The following is a 13,104-nucleotide window of genomic DNA, read 5'->3' as shown; positions in this document are numbered from 1 at the left end:
TACATTGCAACACTATTTTCACATCTTGTCCTCTAACATTCAAGTTGGCTGTTGATATTGGTGGTAGGTCTGTGCATTGAGGGGGAAAAAAAATTAAGCCAAATTGAGCAAGAACTGTACCAGGGAAAAATCTTCTTAATGCTTGCCCCTAGCTCTAGTAAGACATGACAACCCTCTCTCTATAGTCTTCAGGCTTCTTGTTTTTTGCACTTAAGTCTACTGCAATCTCTCCATAGACTTCCAAATGGTTCGAATCAGATCTCATAACATTCCAAAAAGTCATATATGATGCATCCAATAAAAATAGATTTTGCAGCCTTTTTTATTATTAAATCAGCATCACTACTTTAAGCACCAAGTATTTGATAAAGTTGTAGGTGGATACAGATCATCTATCAGGTTTTTATCTTCAGATTTTTTTCTACTAAACTATTATTATTACTGAAGTCTAACTATAGCCTGCAACTTTGTGAATAAAGTGAGGTCTGTACTTATACAAGGCGTATTTCTGTACATTATTTTTAGGAATTGTGCTATAAACTACAGACAATATGGTCTTGTATGTGCATTTTGCTTAGAGTGTGAAGCCAGGATTTCATTCATGTTTATTACAATTAGGTTTCCGTGAACAGTCCACATGAGTTCACTTTGAAATTGCACAAACTTAGGTTTGCATAGACACTTCAGAATTTGTTGTATTAAATAACTGAATCAACATTCATTTCCACAAACATTTCTGCAGTTTGAAGGCTGACACCACAGAGACAAATCCAGCACATTTTTAAAAACTTTAATATATTCAGAAAAATTACATTTTTCTTCCAAAAGCTCTCACCACTGTGAAGTGCACCTATGCAAATTGTGGGAGCCCGTACTAACAGAGCATTGATATCAGAATGTACTTTACAAATGAAACCACAGGAAGGAATTGATCCTACTTTACAGATGGAGAACTGAGTCACAGTGTGAATACTTCTAAGAAATATAAATACCCAATTCCTTTTCAAAAGTACAAAATATTCTTTTTCTTTTTTTTCTGGAAAGATCACCTAAGATGGTTGTTTTCCTAAATCCTGCTTAAAAGTAACTTACATATCTAATTTAGCTTTACTTAGGAATTCACTACAGAGAGTGTGACTATAGGGTGGAGAATAGCCAAACTCTAACTCTATTTGCAACATCAGAACTCTAGCACAAAGTTTGAGGAGGTGGTATCTCTAGACTGCTCTGTACAGGATAAAAATAAAGGAAGAGCTTTTTTTCTATTTCACTTGACAAGTGAGAACTTCTCTCTTACATAGTATTATTACTATTATTATTACTAACTAAGAGAGAAAATTGGAAAAGAAAAAGAAAAAAGGAAGGTTTTCACAGTGACTTAAACTACTAGGCAACAAATTGTGTGAGCATAGCAGGTTACAGGAAAAGATCCTCACCCATTTTCCCACCACTGACCCACCCATCCTGTAAGATGAAAATACTGCTCTGAACTGCACTTATGGATCCCATTCACTTGTTTATATCAGTTGCTGGAAAAGATTGTCTTTTAGCATTTTTCATATCTTTTGCAGGTTGGAAACAGAGCGCGGCATCTTAAAAACAACTTAAGCAGTTTTATATACCATCCTAGATACATGTTGGACAAAATTTTTTGCATTTGAATTTAGCTAATGTATTGATGAAGATGGTAGACTTTATGTTTTAGTGCAAATAACCAAGTAAACAGTTAAATACTGAGTTTTACTAGCTCCCTTCATATGATTAAATTCTAGCTTCATTGATCTCACAAAAAAATCAGTTCTACCCAGATTTAACCTCCTGTTATTATTTAAGCCATAAATTCGTAAACAAAATTTAGTCCTTGTCCAAAGAAAATCTTGAAAAATTGGGGGGGGGGGGGGGGGTGTACTTAAGAAACTTGCTGGAATACATGAATTTCACATCTAATTAAACTTTTATTCAAATATCTTAACCAGCACAAAAGCAAATAAGTTGTCACGAGTGTGTGAGAAAACACATAGCAGCAAAAATTGTATAATGGTACATACATGATCCTTAGTTGTGGGCATAACGTAGTACAATCCTACTGTTTTCTATTTGGAGGGATAAAGACCAGGCAGGTGGATGAAAACACAGAGAAAATATTCCTTATCTGATACTGTATTGTCAAGAGAGTTATTATGAGTACTATTGTCAAAATGTTACCTTGAACTGAGGCTTAGTCTAATAGCTAGCATATACTAACATTGGGTGCTAGGCATATTTGGGCGCATGTAATCCTCAGTCCTTCCAGGGCTATAAAACGATGAGAACTACTACTACTATTTGAAAAATAGCACTGTTCTCAAAACGTTTAGTGAAAAATCCAACCTGAATAAACCATGTAAACCAAAGACATATCTGGATTTAGCAATGCAGAAGAGATACACATGAGGGAAGAATACACTCTGCATTTTGATGAAAATCACTGTTAGAGTAAATCCATTATTTTTTTCTGCTGACTTTTGATGTTTTGAAATCTCTGTGTCATTGGGTGCAGAGAATAAATGTGTTCAAATGTGCATAGAAAAAAACCCAAGCCAAATAAAAAATTAAACACACCCATATCTCATTCACTGATTTCCCACCTTTCAAAACAATATATGAATTACTCAAGTCTATTATACATAAGTAATGCTGGGAAATACCCAAACCCACAATAATTTTCTAGTATCAAGATTCTTTGTATCTCTCTGTTTTTACAAAAGTTTGTTACCCTGAATTTATATAGATAAATAATTTATTTGCAATTTTTGCTGATCCCTAGCATTTTCTTTCATATTCCATGTACCTGGAACATACAAAAGTCCTGCTTTGCTCATTGAATACTCACATATCACTTCTCTAAAATTTTTTTACAGAATTTTTCTTTTTTTACTTGATGCGCCTTACGTGTTAAAAAAAAAAAAAAGGAATATCTTAGTTTCTAGTGAGGAAGCCAGCTTTTCAAGTTATCTCAAAATGGTTATCTTTCTAAAAACAGTATGTAAAATCCTTAGTTTCTGTAGTAGGACTACAATAACCAAGTGATACACTTTCTCCACAACATCCAGCACAAAACTGAATGGAGCAGTGCCTTCATCTTCTCAGAGTACTGGCAGCAATGTTCAAGCCTAGCATGTTCATTTCTATGTACGGCTGCAGCAAAAGTGTGCAAAGTTAAAGCATGCATCTCCTTTCAGAACCAAAGTGTGCACTTTCAGAAGTTTTTGCTTTGGAATTTTACTGCTTAATGTGTACTCAGACATGTCACCTGAACATATATATACACAGGAATTACAAAATTTGGGCATACATTTCAAGTCTGAGCTGTTTCTCAATACTTCAGCTGATTTCAGGGTCATGAAAAGGAGGGTGTTAACTTCAGTCAGAGGTGTACAGAACATCATATGCAGGATAGTAAAATGTTTAGACAGATTCGAGGCTACAGATCTAATTATTTCCCTGATTATTTACTAACAAGCACATATCATCATGCAGGGATAACCATTGCCCAACTCTGCAGGGATTGAGTGCATCCTCAGCAAGTTTGCCGATGACACCAAGCCCTGTGGTTCTCTTGATAACCTGGAGGGAAGGAATGTCATCCAGAGGGACCTTGACATGCTTGTAAGGTGGGCTGATGCCATCCTTATGAAGTTTAACCATGGCAAGAGTAAGGTCCCACACCTGGGTCGGAGCAATCCCAGGCACAGCTACAGGTTGCGCAGAGAAGAGATTCAGAGCAGCCCTGCAGAGAAGGACTTGGGGGTGTTGGTTGATGAGAAAATGAACATGAGCCGGCTTCAGTGTGCGCTTGCAGCCCAGAAAGCCAACCATATCCTGGGCTGCATCAAAAGGATAGTGACCAACACATCAAAGGAGGTGATCCTACCCCTCTACTCTGCTTTCATGAGACTTCACGTGGTGTATTGTGTGCAGTTCTGGTGACCTTAACATAAAAAGGACATGGAACTGTTGGAACAAGTCCAGAGAAGGGCCACGAGGATGATCAGGGGACTGGAGCACCTCCCGTATGAAGACAGGCTGAGGAAGTTGGTTCTGTTCAGCCTGGAGAAGAGAAGGCTGTGTGGAGACCTCATAGCAGCCTTCCAGTACCCTGGGGAGGGGGGGGGGGGTATAAGGATGCTGGGGATGGATTGTTTATTAGGGACTGTACTGATAGAACAAGAGGTAATGGGTTAAAACTTAAACAGGGGAAGTTTAGATTGGATGTAAGGAGGAAATTCTTTCTGTTAGGGTGGTGAGGCACTGGAATGGGTTGCCCAGGGAGGTTGGGCAGTGCTCAAGGCCAGGTTGGACAAAGCTGGGTGGCATGTTTTAGTGTGAGGTGTCCCTGCCTGTGGCAGGGGGGTTGGAACTTGATGATCTTAAGGTCCTTTCTGACCCTAAGTATTCTATGATTCAATATGTAATTTTAACATTAGCAATATGTGCCTTCTGAATAGAACTGTATCAATGAACGAAATATATTTTTTTGTTTGTTTTAATTATGTTTGGGTTCTATTTTGCATTTGGAGCTTGCATATTTTACTGTAAGATATATTTTCACATTTTCTCTTTGTTACCAGAACAATGAGACAAAAATTTTGTTTCCCATCCTAACTTGTTTGTGCAGGAGCTTTAAAAAAACAAACAAACAAGAAAGAAATACAGCTATTGACAAAAAGACGCACAATAATTTTCAGTGTAAATCATTAAAAAGCTCAAAAATCACAAACTCACAGAAATGCAGATGAAATATGCCAATGAAAACTTTTACAGCAGACAAGGCTTTTAGAAACAAAGGCTTGTACTCTTATTGCCTGCTCTTATATTATACAAATACAGATCAAATCAGTGAGGAAAATCAGACTTACCTTCTGAATTGTTATGATTCCCTCCTGAGTGTCTTTGTCAACAGAAATTTTAAATACTCCCAAGCCATCACCATCCACAATCTTATACTCCATTTCAGCATTAGGTCCCACATCTGCATCTGCAGCTTTTATTCTGGCCACCACAGAAGCCACTGGCAAAGACTCTGGGACATTATACTGATATGATCCTGTGGAATAAAAAAAAAAAAAAAAATTAATGAATTTAGAGCATTCTGTGACTATAGGCTAAAAAATTAAAAAAAAAACTCAAAACACCAAAAAAAAGCCTTGTTAAAATTTACCTTCTTTTAAAACACTTAAATATTTACTTGTACTACCAGAATATATTCTTCAGTTTAAAATAGAATTGCTCTTTTTGCTAGGTTTTCCTTATGATGGACTCTAATTACTATGGCCAGAATTTCTTCCTATGATGAGAAAAGTACAAGGCAAAGTTGCAGAAACATAATTCAAAACTTAAGTGCAAATCATGAGGTGAATGCCTGCTACAGAGTTCCAACACAGAAAATGTTTTACTTTTTTTTCCATAAAAGGGGAAACAAAGCAAGTAAGTAAAATAATAACAGCAGAAACTCTTATTATTTCATAGCTGTGCATCTTGATTAGGCAGTTTGCAATATGAATGTGACCAGAAATAGTTATATATCAATTTCTTTAACAGTAAGTACATCATCTGCATTCTTGATAATTACAGTTTTTCATTTAAGTAGAAAATTATATATATGCTATCAGAAGGGTATATGAGTGCAATCTGCAGCCAATAACACCCTCACCTTCAAAAATAACTTCAGTTAGTCTACTATTTCAATCAGTTTGTGGCTTGAAATAATCTGTTACATACAGATCTATTTTTTTATATCAATGGAGGTGAGGCTGGGGACGACATGAATATATTATTCACATTATTTTGATTCTACTTAGCAAGACCTTTTTTTATTTAAGAAGAAAGCACCCCAATGATCTTAATAAACTGAGCTTTTTGGTTTTGAACATATAACCGTGCTTGTTTCTTTGTTTAGGATGAGAATTACCCTGGTCAAAGAGAGTAAATGGAAGGAAGATAACTTTCTGGCTCTTCTGCAATTAACATCTTGGGAAACACCCTAATGGTAAATCCTATTAAAATGCCAAAGGAACATGAAGAATTAAGAGCCAAGTTAAGAATTATGCATTCTGAGGTCTAAGTGTTAAGAGCTACATATCTATTGAGGTGTATCCTTTTTTTGTCTTTATTTGTAGAGAGGAAGTAAAATACATTAATAAATATACCTGCTATACATCATTTCATTTTAAATGATCTGAAATGCAGTAGGTAAGGAAAAAAGATTCTTCCAGTGTAGTAGCAGTAATGATGATAATGATAATGATTGATAATGATAATGATAATGATAATAATGATAATGATAATGATAACAACAATAATATTCCTTGCTGTCAGTGATTCACAAAGTACTTGCACATGGAAGCTGAGAACTCTTTTTTTTAGGACTAGCATGATGTAAAGAAAATAACAATGTTTACAAATAATATTACAAGTCATATTTTTACAAAGCAACCTACGTCTTGGAAAGCGAGGTGGGTTGTCGTTAACATCAGTCAGAGTGACAGTTACAGATGTGGTCCCTGATAATCCACCATTTTGCCCAACCATGTCCTTTGCTTGAATAACTAGTAGGTATTGGTCCTTGGCTTCTCTATCCATATTTGGAAGCGCAGTCTTGATAACGCCTGCAGTAAGACATGGCAGTAGTTGAACAAGCAAATATGTTACTGTGAAAGCTGGGTTTGCCTTTAAAAGGTAGCTGCAGAGCAATGATTGCAACAAGAGTTGCAATGAATTCATTTCAACATTAATATTTCAGTTTTTGACTAGGAGCTGAACTTATTTTTAGTCACCAAAACCCCCCAGTTTTTATTTAGTACAACTTTATTTGTGTAATGCCATATATGACTTTGCTTTCTAAATATCTTCTCCCATAACTATAAAATTTGCAATAATTTGGGTAACACCCCCTTCCCTGGAAGATGTCATATTTTGTGTTTGATTTCACACTTTTTTAGAGCTAGGGAAAAGAATATTCTGTATTCATTTTTAAGATTACAAGGTCAAAATTTATTTCACAATCTCTTGAATAATCAATTCACCACATAAACTCTTAATAATTTTGATATCATACCACACTCCACATGTAATTATCTCATTTTACTGGGAGCATATATTTGCTCTAAAAATATGCATTGCTAAAGCATTAGTATAATTAAGATTTTTTTAGTATTTATTAATCAAAATACTGTAATGTCTGAAATAGCTTTTGTTTGTCCATTTGATGATCTGCAAACAATTTGTAGTTAATTGATCTGAAATGAAAGCAAGACGAAAACTCTGCGTTCTATCCTTTCAGTTCTGTTGATATATATATCAGAAAATAAATATGCCTTCTCAAATGTGATGACTTTATGAATATTTCATGCTCAGTACATAGTACAGCCACTAACTTTGATTTCCAGAGAGGCAACCGTTTACTCCACCAGCACTGAGTGTCAGCAGCAAAGGAAATATAAACAAACTAAATAAAAGAGAAGTGCATTGGGACACATATTTCTTCATCTGATAGCTGCTGAATGTTTAGTTAGAATTTTATTTCTTTCTTCCCTTACGAATGCAGGACTTGCCATTAATCATCTCTGCGTTTAAAAGTTTTTTTCACAAACAGGCTGTTTGGCACTATTTCACCAATTTTACAGGCGATGTTAAAATGCAATTAACATACAATTTTATATTGTTATTGTTTCTACACCACTTTTTCTGGTCTGCTGGCTTTTCTATCATAGTTAAATTGCCAGGCAGAGTTAACCAATGATTTGGAAGCTAATTATCATGCACACAGGAAATCTGAGTATCACATCAAAATGAAAATGTGTGCAAACATTTCAGTCTCAACCATTAAAGATTTTAACTTAGAAGAAACTATCATATCATTGTGGAGCTGTTGCAATATGAAGATAATGATATTACTTATATCTGCAAGTTCAAATGTTAAATAGCTTTGCCTTTTCGTCGTAGCATTGGGATTCAGGTCTGATTCACATCACAGGTTATGATAAATAGGGTAAATAGTTTGTTTCTCTTTTGATCAGCTTGTCTTTCTCTGAAATAAAAAGTATAAATCTTCTCCATAATGGTGTAAGTGAAGGCTCAGGCACCGAACTCCACTGAGCAGAGTGAGAACCTATTTTTCTATTCTGTGGAATGATACAGTAGAATGGGTAATGGCTATTAAACTGTCAGAAGAGTAAAGATTGTATTTTGTTGTGCCTTAAAATATTCCTAAAATTTCACTAAAAATAGGAAAAAAATCTCACACCAGCAATATGCTTTGAAAGTGGCATCAAAATATTATATCAGATAAAGAGAGAAAGTTTCATGATTTCTTTTTCAAACTAATAAAGAAAAAAAATATTTCCCACAACAAAGCTTCAGTTTAAAAGTAGAATGGAGAGATAAATCTATACTTAAGGAAATCTGACTATGTGACATTTAGGTATTTCTAAAACAAACATCTGCAAAAAAACTTGTTCATAGTATCTTGAAATTTTTATTGATCAGAAAGACAAGCAACAAGTGGCAGAACATGGAGCTAGCAGATTGACAAGATGAGAAAAGCTCCCATTCCATCAATGTCTGCTCATCACATAGCTCAGATGTGTCAATTTCATAATTTATTCTGGAAAAAGGTGAAAACAGCAACAAAAGTATAAATCTATTCAATTATCCACAAGACCACATTAGTAAATTCCTAGCAAGTTTTAATGCACTTCCTCCCAGTCCTTGTCCCCCCACACCCAGCATTATTGCAGACAGCTTATGGAAATTTACCTGTTTTTGGCTCCACAGAAAAGTAAGGTTGTCCTTGCAATATGCTGTAAACCACTCTAGCACTATTGCCATAAGTAGGATCATCTGCATCAGTGGCCGTCACTTGAACCACAGAGGTACCTGCAAAATGTTTAAGGGACTATTGTGCATAAAAGATCCAAAAATATGAACTATACTTGTTCAACATGCTGTGTCAATATATATCGGAAACAGTATGAGGTGGTGTTTTTCACAATTATTCATAATTTCCATGCTGATTCAGCTTATAATATAAGGTCCTCTTTGTAAACCAGTAGTACCAGCTGTAGAAGCATTCTGTCATTCTCTGCCTCTGGCTCACAGCAATAAAAAACATCTCACACAGTAGCTCCCCCTCTCTATCTCTGTCTTTGTTTGGTAGAGGGCATATGAACAGTATTCTTTACATGATGGTGATGCCTGAAGTATGCTTAAGTATGAAATACAGTAATAGCTTACTTTTGAAGAGAAGTCTGCATGCTAAAACTGTAATGAGTAGTTAAGAAATTCAAATATACATATATATATGTTTATATATTTTGGGAGTTGTACATACATATAATTAATTGTAACCTATAAATTTATCCTTTTTTGAAAAAGTGGCTGAAGAATTTTTGTGTCAGCTCAGAGGAAAAGTGGTGAGAGATGTCTCCAAATTCCTTTTAAAAGTACCTATTTTCTTCAGTAATCTGCAATACTTCAGTATCAATTCAGTTAATCTGCTGCATAAACATTTCTTGAGCAAGAAATGTCTCTATGTTGACAGGTGTAAGAAAGTGAAATGTCTAACTGGCTATCAAGAAGGATATATTCTGTGAAGATCTCATTCTGTATCTAGATCCTATTCGTTATACTTTCAATCCCAGTTCCTATTTGTTTTGTTTTTACAACAGCTTCTATGACGTATGCTGAGAACATGATAAAACACTTGGGAGGCCTTGGCCATGGTCATCAGCCTCTGGCAGCCAGAAAGAGCTATTTTTTCTCACAGGCAGATTGTCTGGAACATTGAGACCTTCCATTCAACAGCCCAGGGACCCATTTGGAGGCTAGGTTGCAAATTAATATTGTAGCAATTTGGCAAACACCCAGAAAAGGTCTTCAGCACAGGATCAGACCCTTCATAAACTGGATTTAGACAAAAGATTAAAGAAAAGCATTTGTTAAGTGCTCATTTAAATGTAGAGTGTTCATTTTCAGGATGAACGCATTTTTGACACGCGAGAATGAGACCAGAGAATCTAGAAATCACTCTTTAAGAACATACTGCAACAGCAGGTGTCCAGGGTAAACATAACAGAAATTGTATTCTGGTCAGTTTTATTTGGACTTTTTCAGGAAATGGGTGCGACAAAGTTCTGAAATTCTTTGTCTAATCTAGTATGTCCTCTGTCCATTTTCTTCAGCTTTACAATTCTCAGTTAAGTAGAGGATCACAAATGAGTCCTGGGACCAGGCTGACGGTTTGGAGAGGACTGAGTACAGCCCCCCATAAAATGGTACAGATTACTAAAGATGGGATCTGCTTGAAGGAATTCTGACCAGAAGTGATCATTCATAAGGTAACCTTATTCACTTAAGCTATGGCCTAGCTAACCCACATTCCTGATGTCTCTTCCTGAAGTATCCATGAAAAAGTATTATGATTGCAAATCTATTTTAATGCAATTTTTCTCTCTTGTGGACTGTCTAATATTTTCGGACAGAGAAAAGGTTATTCTCAATCTGAAATTTCACATGCAACTATTAGGTAGATGGAAAGTTTAAAAAGAAAATTGGTGGTTAATCCATCAAGTCATTTATCAGTTATGGGACTTCAAATACATCAATTTTCTGTTCACCAGTAACTAAGAACTTTGATTCAGTATGTCAAACTGATTTTACAGATCACTCTATAATGTAATTTCATACAGGGACCTATTTTAAACTTGCCAGAGTCTCTCCAGCTTTTGAGTACAAGGGTATCATAATGATTATTTGACATCCTGTGTTCTTTGTGTAAGCCAGGCTTACCACATTTACAAAGTCCCTAAGCCCTGCCAATGAAGCTTACAACGTCTGCAAATATTGGCAAAAGTGCTTATAAACCTCACACACTGTTACGTCTTTGCTCCTTGCTCTTGCTGCTGTCAAGGACTCCAGACCAATACAAGATCAAAGAAATTACAGATTCAGCAACCTCAACAGAGACATTTTGGAAATCCTGCAAGCTTAGAAGTGCTTGTTTGTTGTAAAAATCTATTAATGTAGCAAACAAACCCTCTACATTCCGTGAGATGAATAAAGTCAGTATCTGAATCTAATTGGCTCTCTCCTAAAGCACATAGATCCTTTAGAAAAGGTGGTTTTTTTTAAGGTAGAAATTCTAACACCAAAACTTTCTGCACTCATCCTGCTTCAGCATAATCAGCAACTGAAAGCAAGGATAATTTTCTTGTCCCTTTGTGCTAATCATGTGAGAAAAATCTTTTAAAACATCTGCTATTGTCATTGTTTCTTTGCCAGTTGCATAAAAAAAAAAATTGAGCTTCCAGAAGTCCTGTGTCTAGAGGGAGATTTTTGCACAATATATTTTTTTAAAAAGAATATGCAAGCTAACATAAGGTATGCTAACTATGTGATAAATCCTACATATGGGAAATCAGTTCCAAGGAAATATCATGCATGGAAAGATCAGTAAGTGAAGATTTCCAGAGAATTTCCCAGAGAAAGCATATTTCTCTTGAAGAGCAGGTATTCCTTCAAGTTTATTGCAATTCAGAGATGTCCTATATTTTTTTGCAACGGATGGATGTCAAATTCATATGTTTATTTTCTTTTAAAAAAAAACCCAAACACATAAACACATGTGCTGTAGAGATACTCGTGGATAGTCAAGAAATATAAAGATTGAGGAAAAATGGGTAATTGCATCGTAGTTCCAACTACAAAGGGAGAGTTTGTGCTCCTGCACTGAAATTAAGTCTTTCTATTCCTGAACATTTTGCCCTACTTCATAATGCAGGTGGTCAGCTGCCACACATATGTCCAAGATTAGGTCTTTTGGGCAAAAAAGGGCTGGTTTTTTTTTAGGGCTGTTGAGACAGCCAACAAATAGCACCACACCTTCACTTCATCCAATTAAATGAGTGTCCCAGTAAATCTTGTTCATGGCGATGTTGTTCAGAGCCCTAGACTGCAGGTGTAAAGAGGACACTATCCCTACCCCAGACTTTCATTAATGACTTGTTATAACCTGTAGCTTCACAATTAAGACTTTAATTATTTCTTAGTTTGTGTACCTGATATGGATTGAAAAAAAAAAATAGGGGCTATTTGCTGAAAACATGTCTTTCCCTCTCAGATAATAATTCCTTTGCAATTATTTTTCTCTACAATTATGTCTTTATAACAAACTTGAATATCAGTTAATTAAAAAGAATTCTACACGTAACAACAACATGAACTTTTTCAGCAATTGCAGCAAATACTGAGGAAAATCAGTGTTGTTTATCCAAAGGGTGTTCAGAATATTTCTTTACCAATACTAACTAATAACACACTGGATTTTGTATAGCTGGTACAGATTTCTGGTTTTGGGAAGGAGGGCTTTGGTTTTTCATTTTTGCTTTGTTTTTGTTTTCCCTCCAGAATATTTAAGCTATCATTTTTAGATTTTTAATCTAAACTTTACTAGATTGTAGTGGATATCACAAAATAGCAGCAATCTGAGAACTTGACCTCTTTAAGTTCTGATATGAGGGCAAATAGAAGGGAGGAATTTTTGCAGAGAGGACTGTGAATTTAGAACAGTATTTGTGCTTCAATTTACCCAAGTCTAAATTCAGCAGTGTTTACAACAAGTTGAAGACACCATCCTTTTTTTGTGTTAGGGTAAGATAAACTGGGTGCTAAAGTTTATTTTGAGGTTAAGGTCCTCAAAATCTCTGAGTTTATTCTTTTAGAAGCCTCTGCCCAGAGCTTTTACTAAAAACCTTGCTAGTCCCTTGTGTGATATTTTGAAAACTTTTAAAATTACTTTGCCCAAAGAATGCTTATGTGACTCTGTTTTTAACATTGATGAAATCATTTAAGGCAAAACTGGTTTCTAAAACTAGAAGAACTTAACAAATGCTTATTTTTGAAACTGGGCAAACCCTTATCAAGTCAATTGTAGACACATTAACAACTGAAAAATAGACCTTTAAAAGCAGTTCTTAAAAGCAGACCTTTAAAAACAGTTATTAAAAGCATTGGCTGATGTCAATTAATGATGCATAATATGCATAATGCACAAGATCATTCCATGAT

The 13,104-nt window shown here is 35.3% G+C and overlaps 1 protein-coding gene across 1 annotated transcript in view; it reads right to left on the bottom strand.

The window, feature by feature from the left end:
* Window positions 1-13,104, bottom strand: part of CDH7 (cadherin 7) — an 80,325-nt gene that overhangs the window by 24,490 nt on the left and 42,731 nt on the right. The window contains exons 4-6 of the mRNA XM_061448860.1: window positions 8,797-8,916; window positions 6,480-6,647; window positions 4,899-5,086 (exon numbers count right to left, since the gene is read on the bottom strand). Of these exons, the coding sequence (XP_061304844.1) occupies window positions 4,899-5,086; window positions 6,480-6,647; window positions 8,797-8,916 (476 nt within the window). The remainder of the gene's footprint in view (window positions 1-4,898; window positions 5,087-6,479; window positions 6,648-8,796; window positions 8,917-13,104) is intronic.

The sequence above is a fragment of the Pezoporus flaviventris genome, unplaced genomic scaffold (assembly GCF_033815535.1).
Source record: "Pezoporus flaviventris isolate CSIRO_AGI_PZ_B2104156 unplaced genomic scaffold, CSIRO_AGI_Pfla_v1 ptg000007l, whole genome shotgun sequence".
In the NCBI taxonomy this organism is placed as follows: Eukaryota; Metazoa; Chordata; class Aves; order Psittaciformes; family Psittacidae; genus Pezoporus; species Pezoporus flaviventris.
The sequence above is the reverse complement of the archived record's forward strand: the minus strand, read 5'-3'. Positions and strand labels throughout refer to the sequence as shown.